Raw genomic sequence first — 23,985 nt, forward strand, 5'->3', positions numbered from 1 at the left:
CCACTGGGGGTAGGCAGTGGTCTTTCCTGTTGCTTGAGATACGGATTTGTACAAGTCCATGCCTCATGGTAGCAAAATGCTGAGGAATGGGAACTAACTTGATACCTCTTGTTCTGTTTCAGTCACCCTAGAAGTAATATTTTAGTTTTCTTAATATACTTGCTGGAAGAACAGGTTTGCCTTTCCTGACCTCATTCCTAAAATACTTCTTGTGTAACTTCTTAAAAAGTATCAAAGTACAAGGAAATAGTAGTGAAATGGGAATGAATCACAAGACTAATCAGCAAATGCCGCCCCAAAAAAAAAAGGAGGTGGTAAAACTCTCAGTGTTGTTTTTCTGCCAGCTTCCTTTTGGCTCTGATTTAAAGGTCAGAGACATCTTATCCAGCTTACTGACATCGGTGGGGAACTCCAGTTTTCCCCAGGAGTGAGTAAATAACCTCAGTGGTGTCTCCCAAAGCTATATAGTGAGGTCAGAAGACATTCTGTGAGGATATTCTCAATAAGGAATAAAGGACCTGGTTACAGATCCTACGTGGCTGAATCCTGACACACAGTCAGTCCATAAATCCACCTGCACAAACTGGGGCCCCTTTTTATAGTGCCAGAACTTGATTTATTTTCCATGGCATATGTGGGGATCACTGCTGGACATTTAGTTCAGACTGGTTGCTAAGAGTGTTAACAACAGCAATGCCTATTTTGGTTCTTATTTGGACACACTCCTGGTCTCCAGTGATTCCATAATCTCTTGAAGGATAATACTCCCCTCTTGCCCTACCCTAAAAGTTTCGTGCCAACAGCACTTGCTTGCACTTACCAGAGTTATTTCCTTGAGTCATCTTGTGGCAAACACTTGTAAGATTAAACTTTTTCTTTCTTGCATTGTTTCTGAGTGAATTCTACATGAACCCTCACAATTGCAAAACTCCAACAACAGAATAGAGGGAGGAGGGATAAAGTGTTACCTGCTAACCCCAGAGAGGGAGGAGCTCCCTACTTCAAACATCACCAGAATTATAAGGAAGGTGTGTACTTAGATCACTTCCTCAGTGTAGAAGTTCAGGCACACTATGCTGAAGACCTGTCCTGCGGGTGCTCTAGAAAGTCTCCAGAGGGTCATTTCATGGGGGAAAATCCTGCCAAGAACCATTATGCACAGCTTAACCAGGGAGAAGAGAATGAGATGGTGAGTTGTATCTCTGTCTAGGTCTTTCTCAGCTTGAAGCAGAAGCTGGCACGGGTTCTGCAATAAAGTACTACAGACCGTAATTGAGTTATTGCTAGTTGGGGTGTTTCCTTGGCAGAAACAATCAGTTAGAAAGGGATATAATTTTTTTTTAGCAGAAAGAAAATAAGGTTGGTTGTGCCCATTGAATTGAACCGGTTATCTCCTCCAACAGGGGATGGCATAATAGATTATTCATGTGGTGTTACAAATATAGATGGATGTGGTTTAATAGGAGCTTGAGGGATGGGCCAGACCAGTGTCCCCAACCATTTGACAGCTGAATCTTCAGGATCAGCTCCAGTTAGAAAACTGGAAACCTTGGCTTTCTCCAGAACACAAAAACACATGTTATGTTTGCATACATTAATGGCAAATGCAGTCTACTGAATTGGCAATCTCAGTCTCAATTGGCAGTCGCTATGTCAGACTGAAGCTGGGATTCCTAAATACAGAACTACTATATTTCTTTCCAAAGTTTCCCAGGGAGAAATGCATTTTGTAACAGCTGGAAGTCCTATGTTTACACAAAATATCTGGTCTCCTGCATGGCACTGCTCTTAAATAGTAATGCCAGTGCACTACTGCACTGAATTCAGTGCTTCTGAGCTGCTTTGGCATTACAATGTGTCATGAGTCAGCTATTCACATGGATTCTGTCCCTCTAATAGATTCTGCTGGAGATGTCAGATCCATGATGCAGCTGTACAACAACAATTCTTAGGCCTATCTGGCAAATGCAGTGCTTCTCAAAATTCCTGTGCTGCAGAGCCACTGGAGCTCTGCTGTGAGTGCCTGCAGGATTTCTGGGTGTACAACAGCAAAGCTATTGAAACACAGTCACTTACAAGTTGACACAACTGTTCACTTTCAGAAATCCTGGAGAAGTCTTCAAAATCTCCTCACTGAGAGTCTCCTGTTCTAGTGAAAGAGACTGTGTCATGTGCAAACATGGATATCTGTTATCTCTAAAGACAAATGTAGATTTTCAGGCATCTCTCCTAGCCATCCAGGCGAGGGGAGATGCCACATTTTGCATAATGCAAACCTGGGTAATCTGGGATGTGCTGGAGAATGCATACAGAGTCACCCAGCAGCATGAACAGAGCAGTGCAGGAAGCACAAGGCACTGGCTCTGAGGGTGGGGACTAATTAGCTCCGTGTAATGCAGAACCCGACTTGCTCTGCCACCCAGTTACTAAACCTGCTGGCAGCACCCTGCTCCTGGCTCTAGCCCTGGTGCTGATGTGCCACTGCTCCCCAGCTCCAAACAGCTGCTGTGTTTGTGTCTCTGCTCCACCCTGCTGTGTCCTTCTAGGACTATAAACAGCTTGTTGTGCTCTCACCACTATTGGCGCTGTCACTAGCAATACCAGAATTGAGCTGGAACTAATTAGGTTTAAGTGGATTGTCTGGTGCTGTGTACAGTCACACTATTGTACCCTGAATGTTCACTTCCAGCTGTGCACTACTGGGACACCCAAGCTGTACTTGTATGGAGCCAGTTATCCCAATGATGTTCTTGTTTCTCAGCAGTATCATACTGAGCCCACGTGTCCTTAATCCGGTGCTCAGGGATCTGCACTATGAATCTGAGGTTTTGCATGCACAGCTGGTGTGTGTGCCCGGTGTTGAGTCAGTCTCCACGATGAATCCCGAGTGTCTGGCAGTTGCCATGTTCTCCATGCCTGCAGTGAGCATGATCAGTGCTCATTCACCTGGGGTTCCCAAATGGAAGTCAAAGAAATAGACTGTGTGAAGTGTGAAGTACTTGAGTAGTAAATGCAATTAAAACAATAGCTCAATTATGCTAAATTAGGCAGGAATGCATGTATGTTTGTTACATTTATGTAAGGGAGGAGAAGAGTATGAGACAGAGGAAGATACTCATGAGGATGTATGAGATACTGTAAGAGGATGAGAAAAAAGCGATGTGTATATAGAAAAAGAGAACAGCTAATGTGCGTATTTATGTGAAAGAAAAAAAGAAAGTAATATGTAAATGAGAGTAGTTGTGAAGAAAGAGACAAAGAAGGCTCTATTTAAGTAGAGGAGTGAAGAAGAATACATGAGGTAAAGACAATTATATGCAGAGGTTCTTTCTTTGTTAAAATAGCATATTTAAATTACTGGCAACCACAATGACTGGCAGCAGCACATAATATCTCTCTGACCCTGCAGCATCTTTTTTTAAATTCAAAGCCATGAAAAGTATTTTTGATGTTGTTTTCAATAGTCAGTTTAATCTACCTGAACCAAATATTAACAAGCAGTTCTTGATTTCTCAAACAAGATCAGATCTTGGTCCAATAATTAACAGCTGACATTGTGCAAGTGCCAGTTCTTCCAGAGTGGAATAGTTCAAATAATCTGAAAGCATGCAAGTAATTCATTTGAACTCTGGATGTGCAATGCTTCCTTGTGTTGAACCAGCTGTCCAATTTGCTGAGAAAAGTTGGGGAGCTCTAATGAGAAGAAATGCTTTGAAGTTTTCTTCTGTATTTCCATTTCTTGGTATAGTTGAGGTGCTAGATAGTCCTGGATTTAAGAGTAATCACTCTGATTTAGGAAATCTAACCTGTAGACCTGTATATCCTTGTGTATGTCTTTGGGTTTACTTTACACTGCTGCAGAACATTTGCTTGAATGAAAGTTCACTCTTCTGCTACACAGCTAAAACTTAGCAAAGGATATTCAGAGCATGAGATAAACTCTCTCTCCATGACCATTCGTAGTTCCAGAAAGATTTTAGTAGTGTGAGAGAGCTCTGGACACAGCAGCTTGCCTCAGAGAGGTCTGATAGTATGCTTCCCTTCAGAAAAATCTGCTTGAAGACATTTTTGAGGAGTACATTTACTGTGGAATAGGAAGAAAAAACCACAGCTTTATGCCCTCTGCCAATTTGATGCTCTTCTCTGCACATCTTGGGAATAGTCATTACCTTTGCACAAAACCTAAAGTGTGAAGCTTAAGTCTTGCAGTGCAAAAGATTGTGATAGACTTTGACAGGCTACTGGTTTGGGGAGGATTTGCCACAAGCCTGTCTTCAGCATGTGTTCCCCCACTGCTTGTGGCTGAAGGAATGGGAGAACTGCAGTCAGTCAGCTGGTGAACCCCAGTTTACTGCTGCATCTTGGCAGCTGTCTGCCTCCTTTGAGATGCCACAGTTCTGAAGGGAATCTGATACAGGAATTTTATATACTTTGAATTTGAAAAATGTAACTTTTAAAATGGAAATAAAATCTGAAAGTTACAATCCTTTTGCTAATGGAATGATAGTGAATGTTGCTACTGGTTTCAGAGAGAACAGGAACAAACCTCTGATGAAACAGGTTCTGGTTGGTTAGAATGAGATTCAGTTATTAACTTCCTTGTGAATCTTAGCCAGTCTTTCAAGTCTAATCCTATTATCTGTTGTTATAGCAACAGGTTGTTCATAATACTGAACCTGGTGTTGGGGTTGCCAGAAATATGATCATTCACAGCCCCTGTTTAGGCTTCCTGATGGTAGCTACAGGCTTTGTTTTCACCAAAGAAAAAGGCACCTGAATTTGTTTGACTTTTGCATTTAAATTCTGCTGTGCAGATGACCTGGCAGTTAGAGGTAATTTTTCTTTTAAACATAAGTAACAAAGACTTGCTGGACTCTAGAGGGATATGCCCTTGAATGCTGGCTTTGTGTGATTGTAAAAGCAGCTAAGAACCTTTCTTGCCAACTGAGCAGGTCTGGCAGCTTTTTCTGTCCAATAATCCAGGCCCCCTCTTAGACCCTTCACTCACAAGTCAAACCATTTTGTTACAGTCACTTCTCTGAGTGATGCGAGTCTCAAGAGAAAAAGGATGTTAACAGATGAGGAAACAAATTTTACAATACATTACAATTTATTAAAAATTATTCTACAGAGATGAGATGAACTCTGTATACCAGCCTATTTTGTAGATGGTGTTACCTTCTATGAGATAACGAGAAGCCCTTTGGAGTCTTACAGATGGCTAAACTTTGCTTTATTTTCCACCATCTCCTAGTCTGGTGCACTCAAGAACCCAGATTATTTGACTATGAAATGTTTTATATGCCAAATGCATCATTGAACTCTAAAAAGCTGTTCATGCATTAGAAAAATTGTCAAGGTGCAAATCTATATTCATCAGACCCCTCTTCAAAAGAAGCATGTCTGCACCAGCACAACAAAATGAAACACAGCAAAAGTTATTTCCTTAACAACATAAAACTAACCTGTCAGACATGCTCTTACTGGTGACATCAACACGAGGACTTCTGCCAGCCTTGAAAGTATTGTTTGCCATAGTGGACATGCATTTGCTTGGAGGTTTTTGTAGCAGAAGCTGAGTGAGTCCTGAATAAGCTTCAAGAATTTCTAAACCCTAATTACTATAAGTTGTTCATGTGGCTAAATAAACCTGCATCATGTACGTGCCTGTTCCTCCCTTCTTCATGTGCATTGTGGATACCTCTTTTATGGGTCTAATATTCGCCTTTTTTATGGAAGATAATAGTTTTGAGAATTCTTCTAAAGAATTTCATTTTGACTTATCTGACAAGTGAGAAGTTTCTGCTTCAACAAGGAGTTATTAATGTATTAATTTTTTTTATGAATGCAGCATTCATTGCTATAATCCTCCCAGCTGAAAGCATAGGGTGAGAAAAAACTCCTCAACCTAACAGAACATTCTGTACTGAAGTTAAGCATTGAAAGGTTCCGGCTCAGTGAACTTTGGCACAAGTCAAGTTTGGAGCTCAGTCTGTTTCCTTGCCTAGCTTTACTTCTCAGTGATGTGGCCCAGGTAACCTGGTCCAGACATTTCCAAATGATGGGAAATGATTTGCTTTGACAATAGAATCCTTCATGGACATCCAGATGCATCAGTTAACATCTGATGTTTATTCTTTCCCAGCTTACTCCTTGTAGAACTCCTGAGCAGCTGTATTCAGAAATGTCGCACTCATCAAGACACGAACCAACAAACCTGAACCAACATCTCTGTTCATGTGGCAAATCATGCCCTTGAAGGGTCAGAACAGCTCAATGGTATCCTTCTGTCTGTCTCTCTCTCTGTCTCAGGCAAGTCCCTTGTGAGAAGCCACAAGACCCAGCACACAGCATAATGGATATCTTAAAGAGCATGGTCTATTTTTCCAAGATGAGCTATTTTCCTTGTTTGCCTCTCTTCTGTTTTTCAAGATGAGGAATACTGATGCATGCTTGGTTTTGGGGAGAGTATTGGAATCTATGGATTCAAATCACTTTTTGAGTTGAAAATACTCTGGAAAAAAAGGCCTTAAAACATATGCTGGCATAGGGGGACTCAAGATATTTATTTTCATATACTGGTGCATGGTTTCCTAGGCAAAAATACAGAGAAATACAGAGTTTGCTCTAGTTCTCTGGTTATGTTGTTGTATCAGGCTTGGGAAATCATTGAACATTTCAGTGGAGAAGAACACTGCCAGCAGAAGATGTTCCCAAATGACTGCCAATCACATTCAGAGCACCCACCCTCTCCCTTCTTAATTCCATTAGCTATAGCCTTCCTGACTTCTCAGACATTGGGTGTAAGACATAAAAACTGAAAATTAAAGGAGTGATTCATGGGCAGAAGCAAGATGCACATGGCAGCAATCCTGTTCTTCCCCACCCTGATATTCATGCCAATCCCAATTTGAAAATACTATTCCAGTTATTCCAGGTCTAGCCATATACTGGAGGAGGTCTGAAGGTGTGTTCTTTTAACAGTTCTTCCCTTAGGCATCTCTGTCTCCTTGGGAGATCCTTTGCCTTGCTGACAGGCTGTGAAGTCTGGGTCTAAGCATCTGGCTTTTGCTAGTAAGCAATTGCTGTGAAGAGTAAGTTCACATTGACCTATGTACTATTCTGTGTGCTGGTGCTGACACTATTTCTTTAACCTTTTTGGTAAGGTTACAACTAGAGAGAGCTGAATGGAGACCCTGTACCTGTTTATAGGAGCATGTGAATATTAATTGCACATGACTGCCACACCAGCTGCCTCCTAGCAACCTTGCCTGTCTGCTGCCCTCCATGGGCTTCCTTCTATCTGCTGCAGAGTTGCCTTATTCTCTTGGTCTGCTCAGAGATTATAGGAGCCTTTGAAAATGCTGTGTGTGCATCTCAGAGGTGGTATAACCAGGTCCTGTGTAGTGCAGGCCACTTCCCTGTGTCGTTTACCTTACTTTTTCCTTACAGTTGCCAACTTCTTCCCCTTAGAAACCTCTTGGAGATTGCTTAGGATGACAGAGTCTGTCTTTTGGAGAATGCCACAGAGCAGGTGTGCCGAGGCAGCATGTGGAACCACTGGGCAGGGCCTGCATTTCACATAACAAGCAAAGACACCAGCACAGAACCAGGAATTATGCATTAGTCATCCTTACAATTACATTGCCTTTTCTTCTCACCTTATAAATGGATCTTGCAATATCTGTGGCTGCAGATATCTGATCCTCAGAAGCAGATTGCACAGTTGCTGCAGATATACTTGGAAGAAGGAATTGAGGAACCTTAACTCTTATGTTAGCAAATTCTCCTGGTCACCTGATGTGGTTGCAGCCATGGAATCTCCCATCTCCTCTATAAATTCACTGTATACATTTCATTTCACATTCACTAAGTCCCTGCTATCAGTACTGAGAGGAAATTTGGCCACAGTACCAAAACCTGCAGCTCTTAAAATGTAATGCTGACAGACATCTCTTTGATGTTTGGGCAAGTCACCTTGCCTCACTGTAACAATTTCCCCAGCTTTAAAAATGGAATGATAATACTTATTCATCCAACTAAAATGAGTAGCTTCCTTTGGCCCTCTGAACATGTAAAGCATTCTCCAAGTGTTCATTAGATGTTCTTACTAACAGTTATTATTATTATTATTATTATTATTATTGTTATTATTATTATGATGTTAGGCCAATGGACATTAGTAAGCTCCAAAATCCCCATACTGGAGCTGTCATGGAAGATGGTTACAGCTACAAAAGCTGTGTCTATGCCAAGTTGTGCACAGCAGCTCCAGCTGGTGCAGGCACACAGCGTCTCTTGCAGCACCACGCAGAGACACTGGCCAAGTCTCTAAAGTGTAGGGGCATTAGTGCAGATCACTGCTAGGGCAGGGAGCAGCTCTTCTAATGCAGCAACTCTGCACTGATCACTCACCATCCCCTGGTGCAGATGTACTTAAGCTCTTCAGCTGTCTGACCCTGGGACCTTAAAAATCTGACTGTCAAATCTGCATTCCTGACTTGGAATAAAGGTTTGAACATCTGTATTTTGTTATCATTTCTGCTCATGCACACACAAAACAATGTCTCATGCCAAGTTTCACAACTACATAAAAATAGTGGTCAGGCTACAGCAACCTGGATTTTGTGAAGGTGGATGAAAAGTTCTGTTGAAGATGCAAATTTTTGGTCATCATATTTAAGACTTGTAAAGCAGCCAAATACAAGTTCTATGGCTTGTTTTTCACAGTGCCATACCTAACAGTACCTATGGGATAGCAGTGAATGATAGGAAGGTATAGTATTCCAGGCATTTCTTTAGGAGAAAGAGTAATGATTTTCCCCTTCTCTTTGCTGTACAGGATATATTTGGCTACAAAACTCAAGGCTGCCGAAAGGCCTTTTGCATTGCTGGATACATCTTGTCCTGTGGGGCTCTGAGGCTGCTGTTTTACTGGAAGCCAGAGTGGGATGTGTGGGTAAACTGCATCCGATGCAGCCTGGAAGAAGCGGATATTGTTCTGCTTAGAACAACAGTAGGTGCCTACTTTAATCTTTAAATTAGTCCCTAGTATGTAGCTATTTGGAGGGTGAGTTAACTGTAAGGTATCCAGTTAGCTAAAATCTCTTACATTGCTGGTTTCCTGCAATAATATCTTATGTGTACCATTGTTGATCTAACGAACTTCCAAGTATTCCACAAATTACGTGTATGATGAAGATGGGAATGGAGGGTAGCAGCTGATCAGACAAGATGAAAGACATTGGGGTGATAAAACCCGTAATATCTGTGGTTTCAAGACTGTCATTTGTTCCCAGTCCTTCCTCCTCCCTTCTACCATCCCTGTGCTTTCTACATTGTAGCCTTGTGCACAGATTCTAAAGCATCTGTTTGTTTGGCAGAATCCAGCAGATTCTTTTTCCCTCACTGGGCTCTTCTGGCGAAGATGTCCCTCTCTGCCCAAATTTATCTAATGGGCCAAATTAAAGATTTGTCTAGCTCTGTCCCCAGCAGTGTCCAAGTGTGTCATGAGGGATCAGTACACAGAAGAGGGCAAGCTTACACTGCTTGTTTTCTTGGCTCTATGTTTCCATTTTCTATCACCCCTTCCCCATGTCCAATAAGCTTGCAATCCTGCAGTTAGTGCTTTCAGAGCTGGTACATTTTGCTAGTAGTTTCCTAATACAGGTCTCCATCTGTTGAGGACTGAACTGAAGCACTGCAACATATGCAAATGCTGGTTTTATTTCATGGAAGCTACTGCAACAGTAAAAGAAGCAAACTGAAACTTGGTTCTGAATCCCAGCTGAGCCTGAATACTCTAGGAGCTGGCAGGGTTGGTTTACTTGGTTTATTTGACTTGTTATGCTTCAAACAATGAACAATGAACAATGGCATTTTCAACATTTGAAATTGCAAAATGGATCACTGTGTTTGAACTGCCTTCTTAAATGAGCAGAGAAGCATGCAGTTAAAATCCCAGGTTTTGAAAATCATAGATCTGCCTGTAGAATACTTTATAATGAAACAATCTGCATTCTAATAGTCTTGGGGTTATGTTTTTTCTTTTTTAAAAACATCATATTAGGGTTATTATCCCTGTTTAATCTTCAGTTTGAATTTTTAATTACCTATTCTTGTGTGTAATTTTAAAAAGATGTGCCATGCCAAGCACTTTTCAAATAAATTAGTTTTAAAATGATCCTTTGTGTAATTAAACAGGAATTGAATCATATTGTACGTTCTTGTTATCAAAAAACTTTCTCACAGTATGCTCTGGGTGTTTGAAAATTTCAGATTTCCTTCATGATTCTTTGTGTTAAAATGACAGTTTTGTTTTGTTTTGCTACATTCTGATTATATCAGTTCTCAAATGTGATGGCTACTGCTAATGAGGATACAAGTAATCTCATCAGCTAGATCCTTGGAATTATCTTTTGCTTCAATAAAACCTTAATTCTTAAGTCATCATCATCTCTGCAATTGCAATAAAAGAGCCTATTAACTCACTTTTGTTATTGAATTTTGGTTCACTTTAGTTCGAATAATGAACACCTGTGTTATTCACTGTTTCCCATCTCAATCTGCATCCCAATGTCTACTCATTCTGAAATCTAAATTAAAGATAAATATCAGAAAATAGATGTTATTTCCTCAAAAGACCAGTTTAAGAAGAAAAGTGGGCAAATAAATAAGATATATAAATATTATTAAAGTTCTTTTTCTTAATGCTTAAATTATTCCAAAGGACTCGTATTTGGTACAGAAATCTTTTTTACTGTTCCCTTTTCCAACTGAAGTTTCATAACTGCAAAACTGCTCACACACAGAATGTAACTCAGTCTCATAGTTGGCTTTAATGCATATAGTTCAGTGTTTGGGACTGAAACTTAATCATGAGGGCACTTACTATGGTAGTTGCTCTAATCTCTCAGACTGTACTACCAACACTTGTTACCAGGCAGTTCTAATGTTCAATTTACTTTGCAAAAAAATAGGAAGGCCATGAACTCAGTTTGTGGTAAAAGCTTGTGTGAGGTGCCATAAGGAAGGCACGGTGCTGGCACACTTCTTCCAATGACGTGTTAACTCAGGAGTGACTGTGTAAAGGTACTGGCACTAGACATCCATTTTGCAGCAGAGCGCTGTGCTCCTTTTGATCTTCCCTTTATGGTACGGTCACTGCATCTCAGATTGTCCTGTGCTGTTTGCCTGTCCTAGATCTTGACCTGGGTGCACATTCCATCCTTATCAGCCAAACACCGACCTGTATCACTGAAGTATTTGCACTACTCACATTTTTACAGGATGGTGGTTCTATTCCTGTTCTAATGATTTTCTCTCAGTCACAAGTGTTGGGAGGCTTCTGTTGGTTAATCCTTAAAAAAAGCCAGAGGAGGCTCTAGAAAGGCTACTGTAATCACTGACTCCAAGGTGAAAGTGAGTTTAGTCTGGGTTTGGGGCAAATTGTGACACTTCTCTTCTATACTCACTTAGGATGATTTTCGGATTTACTCTCGTAAGACTGTGACATGGATCTCTGTATCTGCATTTATCAAAAGTAGATCAGATTATCCAGCCACTGAGGAAGACTCAATCTTCAGCAAAGCCATAATGAAGCCAAGTTTGCAAGTAAGTAAAGTATTCCCTGCAGCATCTGGGAGATGATGGCAAATCTCAGCCATGCTTCATGGAGTGAAAGTGAGCTGTGAAACATATCCAGCTAAGAATCTTGCAGCTTGAGGAACACAGTGAGCTGTGGAAAAGGAAGAGAACTGTATTCAACTGTACTTGCCTCTGTAAAAATCCTCTCATATTCTGAGAGGGGTTATGAAAAGAGAATTCTCACTATTTCTGAGAGAAAACCTATGTTTTAAGTAGAAGAGCTTTAGGAGACTGGGGTTGGCAGTGAAGAATCAGGCATAGTAATCAGGGAATTTAGGGGTGACTATGTGTCTGAAAGGAGACTGTGGAGAACCGAACGCAGCTGCCCCAGTAACATGAAAACAGGGATGAATGCAGCTCACGGAGAATAGAATAGAAAAGTGCCTGAGCTACATCAGTATTTCCAGAAATGTTTCATCAACACATTTTGCTTTCTTGCCTTTGTATGCACCAATTTATGCTTCAAAGTGCGTTTGCTAGAGTCAGGTTAACAGGAATCACTGTCAACTGTTCTTGCAAAAATGTATCCTGGTCTCTGCCAGTTCCATAGATTTGAGATCCCAGTGAGACCCTGGGGAAAAGGTAGACAATTGATTGATCCAAGCAGACCTCAATGTCCCTCATGAGCTGAGTAAATGTAGTTATCCCATGTCTAGAACAAGTACCAGACAGTTCAGTTCTATGCCTTGCTTAGCATTGTTAAGTTTATGTGAGCAATAGGAATGCAAAATGATACATTTGCTAATATCTGGCTCTTGGTTATAGATACTAGAGCACTGCACTGAGGAATCCAGAAAAGAGCTATTTTCCCTTTTAGGAAATAAATTTCTAACTTGCTAGCATTTCTTTTTATATCTACAACAACTTTTAGTAAATATTTTCATTATAAACCTAACTTTAGCTGAGCAAAGCTGTTGCTAATACTGCTGTGGACATATATTAATGTACATAGGAAAGTTTAGTGCCAACTAGTTTAATCAGCTGGCACATTATGAAGAAAGTGGAGACTGGTCTATGACATTCTTTAGAGGATCAAATTAGTAACATAAAAAAGCCAAATATGGCCTCAAATAAGAGGCCCTTTGAACACCACTTTTATATCAATCAGCACATCTAGCTAGAAATGACCAGATTTCAAAGCAGCAAAGAGAAAACAGTTAAATCGTTCCCTAGCAATTCAAAAGCTTCTACTTATAAAACAATTATAAAGTGTTTTTGCCATTTAAGCTACCTAAGTCCACAGAGTTTTGTGTGGTGCCCAAGAGCTGTCCAAGGACTTCTTCTGACGGGGAGCTGGGTCCCTCGCTTCCCACTCCAGTTTTTAGCATTGCAGATGTTGCAGCTCCTATTGCATGAAATCCTAACTCCAGACCTCTTGTTAAGTTAATGACTGTGGTTATAGCTCCACTTTGAGTCAGTGGATGAGTTGAGTCTAGATTTCATTGGCCTGTAATAATGCTTATTGTGCTCGGTAGGGAGAGTTCCCTGGAGCTGATTTCTTTGTCACTCATGTGTACAGGTGCATAGCCCTGCCTTCTGCCAGCTGATAGGAAGTGCCATTATCTCTAATAGGCTTTGTTATTGTTGTGCAGGACAGGACAGACTCCTCTTGCAAGTTATAAATGACAGCGTGTGTTCCTAATGGATAACTGCTCTGCAAGGGCTTAGCATTAGCAGTGACTCAGTATCCTGGGATGGCCTTTCTTGTCTGTTGGCACATCTGTTCAGCTGAAGGACTCAGCACCATGCTTGGAAATGGCCCAAAGCCCTCTGCTTTCCCCAAAGCCAGACAGAAGACAAGGGAGCTGTTGGCTGAAGACAGGCTTTTCCAGCTGCCTGTGTAGTCACCATGGCATCAGTGATCTCTTACCTTCATTCTGTGAAATCAGAGTGAAGATTATTCTTTTCTTCACAAAGAACATTGCTTTGTACTTGCTTGACCTAAAGATCTGTAGTTTACTGGAACCTGCACTGAGGTGGGGATCCCAATCTATAATTCAGCTAGGGAGTCACTGTATGCAATCCTGTCTTCTCTCCCTCATTGCCCCCATATAATTTCCTTTCTTTATACTTGACCCCAGTGAGGATGCCTAGCTGAGCTCTGTGAGAAAGCCTGGGAGTATTTTTATTTGCTGTGTTGCATGTATTGTTGTCCCGGCTTTGTTTTGCAGGTGAAAACTATCCAAGTGCAAAAAATCCGCTATGTCTGGAATATCTATGCAAAACAGTTCCAGAAAGTTGGGTGAGTTCACTGTGCTGGTTGCACAAGTCTCTGAGGAAGTCAAGCTTCTTTGTGAATAATGTCCTAAGGAAAACATCCCTTTCTATTTTAGAGTCCTAGAAGACCACCACACTTGCTCAGCTATACATGATAAATTTGGTTCTGGTCTCACCTGCAATGAACAGAATGTCAGGTACACATTTTAAAACTTGAGTACTCAACATACAGATTTCAAAGAGATGTAAATTCACTGTTGTTGGTGCACTTCCCAGGAGTTTCTTCTGTATTTATTAATATGCACATAATTTTAGATGAAACAGCTGTGCATGGAAATATTGAATGAAAAGGGCTAGACAATGTTGTGTATTCCTTGTCAAAGTTTTTGAAATGTCTCAGTATTCGTAACTGTTATTGTTCTCAATCAGGAAATAACTATGTCCTGTAACTAACTTAAGCAGTTCTTATTTGGAGTAAGAGGAAGTCTCTGTGAAGGAGTGCACATAAGTTCTGTGTTTGCTTCTTCACTGGGGCTCCAAATCGACTAGTTCTGGTCATTGAACTTATTCTCATAAACTACTGTATCATTCAGCAAGTTACAGAATATGTATTCATGAAACTGCTAAATAGAGAAATAATTTTCAGTTGATTGAATACTGAGAATCCAGCTCCTGACCTTAGCTCATGTCAAATCTTACATTCCAATCACCCTTAACTTTGCAAAATTATTTGGGTTTGGATCATTTAGTTTTAGATGCAGAATTCCTTTGTTTATGGTGTTTCAAAGTAATTTTTGCATGATGGAAACATTTGCCTAAAAGGTTGTGTTACACCTCTTGTCTGCGTACGTAAATGTAACTGGAACAGTCATCTTTTCTGACATAAGCACTGTAGGGACATTTAATTTTTTGTTCTTGAAGGAAAGTCCTCCCAGCCTTTAAACTGGGATCAATAGAAGCTCTCATGACTAGTGAAATCTGCAGTTTCTTGAGTGAGTGGCATTTGTCACTATTTTATCTGTGAGTGATGTATCTTTATCCCATACAGGAGAGTTATATGTGGGCCAAACACTATTGATGTTGCAGTGATCCCTGTTTGGAAACTACTCATCAAAGAGGTTAAGCATTTCTGTTGCTTTTATTCTGAGCTGCTTGGGGAGGCCAAGTGTGCATATAATTGATTCTATATCTGATTTAACTTCCCACTACTCTTCAAGCACACTTCTTCAAATCCTGTTGAAACCTGTTCCATGAAATCATCATAAATTCATTCATTCTCCATTATTCCCTATCCTCCATCCCCATGCCTGTGTGTCTGCTTGGTATTTCTTTGTATCTGTGTCCTGGGAGCTAATTCCATTTGCCTTCTGAGGGCCATTGAAGGTTTCCAAGCTGCACTGGAAATCAAACCTTCCAGACAAGGGCTGTCTCTTAATCAGCAGAGATTAAGTGAACAGCAGTACCTGGTACACACCTGCAGCTGCAGAGAGATCCAATGAGCTCATGGCTCTGGGCACAGCACCACACACAGCACCAATATCTTTTTTCAGAGAGGAACAGCCTATATGTGGCCTGAACAGGGTGTTTGTGGAGGTGTGCCTATGGTATGTGAGCTCCATGCTCACAGCACAATCTGCTCTTCTCTCACCTTTGTTACATTTCTTGTAAGAAGTGAACAAAACAAGGATTGGGCTGAGTCATTCACATCCCGAATAACATCCTATTGGTCCAGATTATTTGGCCCTTCTGTCAGGTGAAGATGGTCCAATCTGATTGGACTAAAGTAACTGCTAAAAAATTTACAAAGGGGATCAGGAGTCACAATACTTAATGTCTCTTATTCCAGACCTTTTCTGCAGTGTCTAGATATATTGGGGGCATTTAAATGTGGCCAGCTCTTTACTGTTGCCATCTCTCCTAACAGGTCCTAAATCCATTTTACGTGTTCCAGCTGTTCAGTGTGTGTCTGTGGTTTGCTGAAGATTACATGGAGTATGCCGGTGCCATCATAATCATGTCTCTCCTCTCAATATTTTTGACTGTATACGATCTTAGACAGGTGAGACACCTCACCTTTTTCCACAAGGAAGATGTACTTCTAATGTCTGGGAAAGGCCAGCATGTTACAACATGCACACAGTGCTGTGAGACTTACTCAGAGGTTTAGTCTTGTGACATTGTGTAGTAGCAGGTGCAATGGCCTGGCCTCCTAGTCATCAATATCTCTGTGTGGTACCTTACCCACATCCTCACTTCCCCATTCCAGTGCTTCACTTTGTAATATTTTGTTACGCTCTCCGTAATTAGGGTGGGGAATTTCTTTCTCTCTGTGGTTTTATAGTTTCTGGTCTAGCTGGAACTCAGTTTCTTTAGGCTCTCATAACCACAAATAACAAAAGGAAATAATTCTTAGTGGACAAATTGCATCATGTAAGATGTAACACTTCTGTGTGTTCTTTTTTAATTTATAGCAATCCATTAAACTGCACAGACTGGTTGAGGCTCATAACAACACCATGGTCACTGTCTGCAGAAATAAGGAAGGTGACTCCTCTATGCTTCTTTTTTCAATGTGTTTTGTTTCTATAACAATTTATATCAAACCCAAGCATGTATAGTAACAAATTTATTCTAAAGCAGTTTTCCTCTTCTGTTTCTCAGCTCAGTTAACTCACTTCTGCACACAGTTATTTTGACTTAGGAATATGTTGTGGCACATCAAACATATTAGTAATTGAGTGCAGCCTTAGCAGAAAATTGTCAGGAAAACTAAGCAATTTTTCTTAAAGTGGTGCTGACATAGCCAACAACATACCCACTGAATGGCAGTGAGTCCACCTAATTGCTCCATGCAAAGTCTGTTCATTGTCAAGGTATCTAGAGCACAATCCAAAGAGATTAAGTCAATTTAAGAAATGTAGATCCAAGGTTCTTTGGTTAGGTCAGTACATTGGAACAGTAACCACTGGTTGGGCTCCTGGGTAAATAAGGAGGAATTCTACAGCTGAAACCGATGCCTAGGCTTTTCTTAAATATTATAGGTTGCAAACTTAGGTCCTTTGTTTATCAGCCATTATAAAGAATTCTATTGAGGATGTAGTTCCTTGTATTCTTTTCCCCTTGCTACAGAGAAATATCTGAAGCACAAAGTTTGCATTACTTGTCACTTTCAGGTTTCCAAGAGCTGGAATCACACCATCTTGTTCCTGGAGATATGCTGATTTTGAAAGAGGGCAAAACCCTTTTGCCTTGTGATGCCATTCTGGTCAGTGGGCAGTGCACTGTAAATGAAAGCATGCTGACAGGTACAGCTCATCCCTCCCAGGTTTGCCATCTGAACACCCATCATTGCCCCATGGCTTCAGCCAGTGACAGAGGACAGATGGTGTTATCATGTACATCCCTTGCTGTGAGACAGTCCATAACTGGCTGAGAAGGGGATTCTTCTGGGTGTTTGCTATAATAGTGACTGAATTGTTGTTAATTGTCTAAATAGACAATATGGACTTTAGGAAGTCTCCTTTTCTACCTTCCTGGCATGCAGCGTTTAGGAAGAGGTGATTTCATTAGAAGGGAAAGAGTGGACAGTGAAGAGGAGGGAGCAGGACAGGAGAAGAAGCAATGGGTATGAAGCAAAGTTGTTCCTACACAGGGCCCACAGTCCACTCTGGATGTTGTGGTTTCTGTCACTGACTGAATGTGTCATTGCTGCAACATCTCCAACCTGTGGAGTGTTTGTCTAGCCCTCCAGACACTTGGCCCCACATTCCTGTGATAGCAGTGGAGGACACACCAGGTGGGAGAGGTCACTGGAGAGCAGGATTTTTGGTGCAGGAGGAGGTCATAGTTCTATTTCTTGTTTTTAAATTTGGTCTTGGTCTGAATCAAACTGAAACTGATAGTTCTGAAATTTCATATAAATGAGAAATTCCAGAAACACCTTTCATTTAGAAAACTTCAGGTGCCACAATATTTCTTCCTCACCTTAGTATCTGCTTTGACATAAAAAGGGTATCTGTCAAGCATTGAGCTAAAGGCCCTGCTTTTTACTAGGGAGGGAAAATAGGGAATATCATGTTCCCATCTGCTTGAGGGGATAGTTTAGTGACCTGCACATGAGGTTCAAATTAGGTAAACAACTTGTGGCCATCAATGGTAGTCATGCAACACCAGTTCAGGCCTCCTTTCAAGTCTCTATCTACAGCCAGAGTTTGGACTGCTTTCAGTTCTGAGATTTACATGAAGCTGCTGCACTGATGAAAAGGAAAACTCTTCTCTGGCAGTCTGTTTGCTAGGCTTTAAGCTCTATTCATTCTGAAGATGTCAAAATATAAAAGTAAAATTTCTGTAAATTGGTTTCTCTAGTAAACACCTTTAACTTATCACCCAGATGTCTAGGTACTTATTTGAAAGTCAGCAGGCTGTTATTAAGTGTACTGCAGTTTTTCTCATCTGAGCTAATCTTCCCTAGGAGAAAGTATTCCAGTAACAAAGACCCATCTACCTCAAACTGATAACTCCAAGCCCTGGAGAGTGTACTGTGCAGAGGATTACAAAAAACATGTCCTCTTCTGTGGAACAGAGGTCATCCAGACCAAGGCAGATGACAGAGGAGTAGTTAAAGCTGTGGTGCTGCGGACTGGTCAGTCAACACTTGAGTTCACTTTTCCTTCCATGATTTTTCTCACTGGAACAGTCTGACAATGTATCCAATCACATTAAGTTAAAGGTACTAATCTATATTCACAACGCTCAGACAGAGAATCATCATCCTGGGCTGGACTAAGTTGTTATGCATTGTTTCTGTTTGCTTGGCATAACTTCTATAAAAACTGTCAGCATATAATTATGAAGAAGAATTTTGCTTTGCTTCTGAGACATTGAAAAATCCTCCCCCCTAAGACAAGAATACCTCTTTTCTATATTCTGCAGATAAGGCCACATACACTAAAATGAAACACCTGGGCCTTCTTTCATAACTTGCAGGAATTATGAATAATTTTGAAGCCCTCCATTCTTTGCAGAGACTTTTTTGAAATATTTTCCCCTTGAAATGATTTAAATTTGTCTTTCCAGGTTTCAACACAGCCAAGGGTGATCTGGTGAGGTCCATTCTCTACCCTAAACCCATGAACTTCAAGCTGTACAGAGATGCCCTCCGGTTCCTGATGTGCCTCATAGCATTTGCAGCCATTGGAATGATCTACACAGTGTGTGTATTTGCACTTAATGGGGTGAGTTACTAAATGCAGGAGAAATGGTCACATCTAAGAGATTTGAAACTGGCGTGACTTCATAAAAATTTATATATAAAAACATAGTCCTTGTCACTTTCCTTTTTACCTTAGTACATGAGTCCATTTTACAGTGCAGTTGAATTGGTAGCAGTACACAAACTGTCATACATTCAGTTCCAAGATGCCAAACCTACTGCTGCCCAATAATAATTTTTTCTGAGGTCTTGGAAAATCCTGTGCAAGCCCTGCATATGTTATCTGCAGCTCAGCACCCTGTAAGAACCTTTTACAGGGTTTTTGTGGCACTTTTTTGTACATTCCTAGAAAAAGCACAAGTGAGTCATGAGTTAAGTGGGACAGAGGCAGATGTGTTATTGTGAAAGGCAGCTTTCCAAAAACTTCAGCTTAGATCAAAGAACCATCTCTCCCTGTCTGCTCTCTGAGAGTAACTGGTGTCAAATGCTTATGTTAAATGGTAGAAAGTAGGTATAGAACATTTGTCCCTGGTATAGTCTTCTAACTTCCTGAAGAGAAAAGTTTAAGAGTTCAGAAAGCTGTCTTTTGTATTTGGATCCTCTACTGTAACAGTCACTGAAAATCTCCTAGAGTGTGGTTTAATCTATTTATTAATTCATCTAAGTCTTGGACTGGACAGCACCTGTGGCAATGATTCCCATAGTTCCATTATGTACTGTGCAAAAATGTTTTAGAGTTGCTGTTTGAATCACTGAAGGCACTGTAGGTTTTGTTTTAGAGAAGTAGCAAACAGCTGCTTTCTGTTTGATGCTTCCTGTACTAGTTTTGACTTAAGAGATCATTTGCCACTCCTTTGTCCACCTTTCTTCCGTGTTACAGAGCCCTGAGCAGTACAAGTGTAAACAGAGATCATTGAAAATGACTGGTATTACAAAGAACTCCCTGTTGTCTTCTGTCTTCTTCTCTCATATCTTGTATAGTCATCTGGATGGGGCAGGGTGGTGGATGGGAGATAACCTACACTTAGTTATCACTCAGCTTAATATCCTTGAGAATTTTGGGGAAATAGTTTTGCAAAGGTAACTGTCCTGTATCAGGACAGTTGAATCTCCCACATCTCAATGTGGAACTAAGACTTACTGTATCAGGAAGCAGCAGAAGACAGCTATTCCTTAGGGGAGACAAGCCAGGAGGCGAGGATGACCAGAGCATGGGTAATTGAGCACAATCACAGAGTGTCTGAACATGGTGAGGAGAGCTGGGTGCAGGTAACAGCCCATCAACAGTCCCAGGCAAGGCAAAGTGGTAAATAATCCAGGGAGATCAGTCAGAAGCAGAAGGAGATGAGGACAAGAGACAAGGCTGTGACACACATCTTAAGGTGTACATCCAAGTGACAGAAGTGGGTATACCCACAGCATGGCTCAGACAGGCACTGAAGGCCCAGGCCTGAGCTTAAATGGAGCTCCTGAACCCATGAGCAGAGGATGTAGATAGAGGTGAGGCTAGTGAGGGTAATTAAGAGCTATTAGTACACCTAGGGCCCTGCCATATTGGTCTCTAAATCTCTGGAGGGTTCACCTGAAACCCTTTTAAAATAGTTCACTCATTCTTATGCATCAAGGTCAATGTGAGAAGAGTTATACACTGTAAACAGTAGTTCTGCAAATTTTAAAGCCTAATTGATCTAGAACTTCTTTAGAAACTTTCAAGAAATCATTTCATGCCATGATAATTATCTGCCAATGTAAAGTCCAAGTCATGAGTTGCAAGGTTGATTCTGTAATTCAGTTTTTGAATAATTTTTCTCTTGGGGAATAATCTACAATCAGTGGGCTCAGAAGATTATTTTCCCTGAAGATATCAAAGAAAGTGTGTTTAAGAACATATTCTTGTGTCTGCTTTGCAGTTTTTTCCTTTTTTTCTTAATTTAACTTCGCCATTGTAATATGTAAAATACTTGCTGGTGTTACCTCAATTGCTGAAGCTGTCAATCTTGTAAGATTGAATCACAGGATGTACTAAATGCTTTCTCTTCTCTTTCTGTGAGTGTTTATCTAAAGGTGGATGATAAGTACTTCCTTCTAACATAAAATAGATACAAAATATTATCAAAATGGTGTGTTCTGTGGTCTGAGACAGTATCAATGAAGGGAGAACCAGAACATGATGGAAATTCAGCACATCAAATGCAACATGATTTATAGTCAAAGTCCCAAGCTCAGAAGTAGTAATATCAGATCTCAGTGATGGTTTGCAAGTCCTTCTGAACTGAAAATTTGCTTTAGTTTGCAGTGTCTCAGTTCTGGGACTCCAATTTGAAAAGCATTCAATTCTTTAGCATTCATATCAACTGCCCAGAATAGTGGTGCCCACACTCAGCATCCTGGCAGTCGGTTTTACACTGACCACTAAGCTCCCAAATTATAGATTGCTTTTACAAATGTAACTGTTATTTCCATGTCTCTTCCTGCAGGTAAAAGCAATTTTCTTTCACAACTCATAGAACATAAGGTCAGAAGAAATCATTAGCTCATACAGTCTGCCCTTCTTTTCAGCACCATCCCATATGTCTCACCTGCCACCTTAACATGAAGTCCAGAGCTGTGCCTGTAGGCATTTGGATGAATGCCCATATAAATAGCAAATTCCTGTGTGCTGTGTCATGGGAAAATGGGTTTGACTGAGGGTGCAATGATCTAGCTGGCATGTTTGAATGCACGTGTTTTGGAGGAGGCTGTGAACTCTGCCTGGAGGCTTTTTGCATGGAAAATGAATGAAGGCCTGGGGGCTGCTCTTTAGCAGTGATGAGGCTTTAAAGCCTCTGGTTAAATCAAGCCTATCAATTTCTTATGGATATGAATACATGATGGACCATGGGCAGAAAACAGTACAGCCTGGAGCACCTGCAGTGGAGGGGAGGCGGGATGAAGAGGGCTACACCCAGTGCAAGCACCACTCCTTGCCACTCTCTTCCTGATAACTGTCCTTGTTATTATGTCAGGAGGAGACAGGAGAAATAGTGAAGAAGGCTCTGGATGTTATCACTATTGCTGTCCCACCAGCTCTTCCAGCTGCCTTGACAACAGGAATCATTTATACGCAGCAAAGGTTGAAGAAAAAAGGCATCTTTTGCATCAGCCCACAGAGGATCAACATATGTGGACAGCTGAACCTTGTCTGCTTTGACAAAGTAATGGCTGTGTGGTGGTTATGCCCTCATTGGTAATGAGAGCCATGGTGGGGGTGGGAGGCTGGGGTTTGATTGAGCATGTCCATTGTATTTTAGAAACACAATGACCAATGCTGTGTACTTAAGTTCTTGTTGTCTGAACAGAATCTGTGGCAAATTCTTGTTTTTCTTGGAATCTAGGAATTGTCTTTTAGCCCTTTTGCTCTGCCCCATGCTGGCATTTTCTGGAGAGTAACCTCTTAAAATAAGTCTTGCTTTTTATTCCTCTCGGAGCTCTCATGTGGGAAGTTAATTTAAACGTACATTTTAACTTAGACTGGCACCTTAACAGAAGATGGCCTGGATCTCTGGGGCTTGCTGCCCTCTGAAAGAAACTGGTAAGGCTCCCTGACACATCAATGGCATCTAAATTTGGTGGGGTAGTGACTGGATTCTTCTACTAGACATAGGACCAAATCTGAAAGACAGTTAATGTTAAACACTTAAGCAGTTTGAAGTTCCCCATGTTTAGATTTTTAATTTTATTTCCATATCCTCTGGAAAATGAATTGTTTGCTTTATCCCAAGGGTCTTGCTCCACATGAAAAGATGCAGCCACTGTCACCAGCATTTGGCACAGCATGTCCAGGCAGACAGTCTGCAGTAGGCAGGCTGGGTTAGATCTCAAAGCTGCAGTGTAACCCAAATCCTTTATGACAGGAAATCACTGTTATCCACAAGATTGATGCTCTGTTCTTTCAGTGGCCTTGATTTTGCCCATTTACATTTCCAGAAATGTGCATGCACAGAGTTGCTCAAACTTGTATCAGTTTTAGAACTCAAGAGTCTTTGCACAAGCCTCAAAGAAGATATTTTATAATAATCTGTTCCTCTCTCCATCCCATTGGACTCCCTAACTAGGCATAACACACTTGTTTTGAGCATGTGTATCCCAGCCTTAATAGGTGCATGAAAAGCAGTTCATGGGGAAGGACAAGTCCCCAGAACATGTGTGTGGTCTCGCCTCAGGATGGGACTTTAACTGCCCCCAATTTAGGATTTTTCTTCTTTTAGTCTTATGTTGTTTGGTGTTCTCTGACAGTAACTTTTGTGTTCTCTTTTGATTTAGTTTTCAGGACATTCACAGTTTCCCTGCAGACCACAGCCTGCCTTGGGGCCCAGTGTTCAAAGCACTGGCAGTTTGTCATTCATTAATTGTTTGGGAGGGCAAGATCCAAGGAGACCCACTGGATGTGAAAATGTTCGAGGCCACTAACTGGGTAAAGCTGTGCTTTGTTGTTATGCAAACAGTGGGGAGATCACCTTGCCATCTCAGATTTAGCCAGACACCCATCGAAGTTACAAAAAAATCAGGAATTCAGTTAAATAATTCCTGTGAAACAAGAATAATTGAGTTTCCTTTGACACCAAAAAATATTTTTGTTCCTCACAATCATGTTGTGATGATAAAAAATCCAGATGATTTGTGGAATACTTCAAGAGCAGAGCTTTCTACATTAATACAAATTCTTGTATATTATTTTCTCGTTGAGTCTATGTTATATCTAAAGTTTTTTGTTTATTTAAGTGTGTTGTAATGAATAAAGGATTTATTGTCAGTGAGAGGACATAACCTATTTGCTGTGCAAGAGTACAGCAATGTCTTACTGAACCTGGTGAGGCTTTCTATTTGGTTGCCAAGAGAAGCAGTGGATTTTCCGTTATTGGAAGTTTTTA

General features: G+C 40.8%; 1 protein-coding gene across 1 annotated transcript in view; it reads left to right on the forward strand.

Moving 5' to 3' along the window:
- Positions 1-1,126: 1,126 nt before the first annotated feature.
- Positions 1,127-23,985, forward strand: part of ATP13A4 (ATPase 13A4) — a gene marked incomplete at both ends in the record, with an annotated part of 38,312 nt that continues 15,453 nt past the window's right edge. The window contains 14 exons of the mRNA XM_082287726.1: positions 1,127-1,189; positions 8,843-9,016; positions 11,479-11,613; positions 13,818-13,888; positions 13,980-14,060; positions 14,912-14,981; positions 15,788-15,922; positions 16,335-16,407; positions 17,037-17,168; positions 18,335-18,505; positions 18,940-19,097; positions 22,081-22,269; positions 22,585-22,646; positions 23,378-23,528. Of these exons, the coding sequence (XP_082143852.1) occupies positions 1,127-1,189; positions 8,843-9,016; positions 11,479-11,613; positions 13,818-13,888; positions 13,980-14,060; positions 14,912-14,981; positions 15,788-15,922; positions 16,335-16,407; positions 17,037-17,168; positions 18,335-18,505; positions 18,940-19,097; positions 22,081-22,269; positions 22,585-22,646; positions 23,378-23,528 (1,665 nt within the window). The remainder of the gene's footprint in view (positions 1,190-8,842; positions 9,017-11,478; positions 11,614-13,817; positions 13,889-13,979; positions 14,061-14,911; positions 14,982-15,787; positions 15,923-16,334; positions 16,408-17,036; positions 17,169-18,334; positions 18,506-18,939; positions 19,098-22,080; positions 22,270-22,584; positions 22,647-23,377; positions 23,529-23,985) is intronic.

This window comes from Coloeus monedula (assembly GCF_965178545.1).
Source record: "Coloeus monedula genome assembly, chromosome: 10".
Taxonomy (NCBI): domain Eukaryota; kingdom Metazoa; phylum Chordata; class Aves; order Passeriformes; family Corvidae; genus Coloeus; species Coloeus monedula.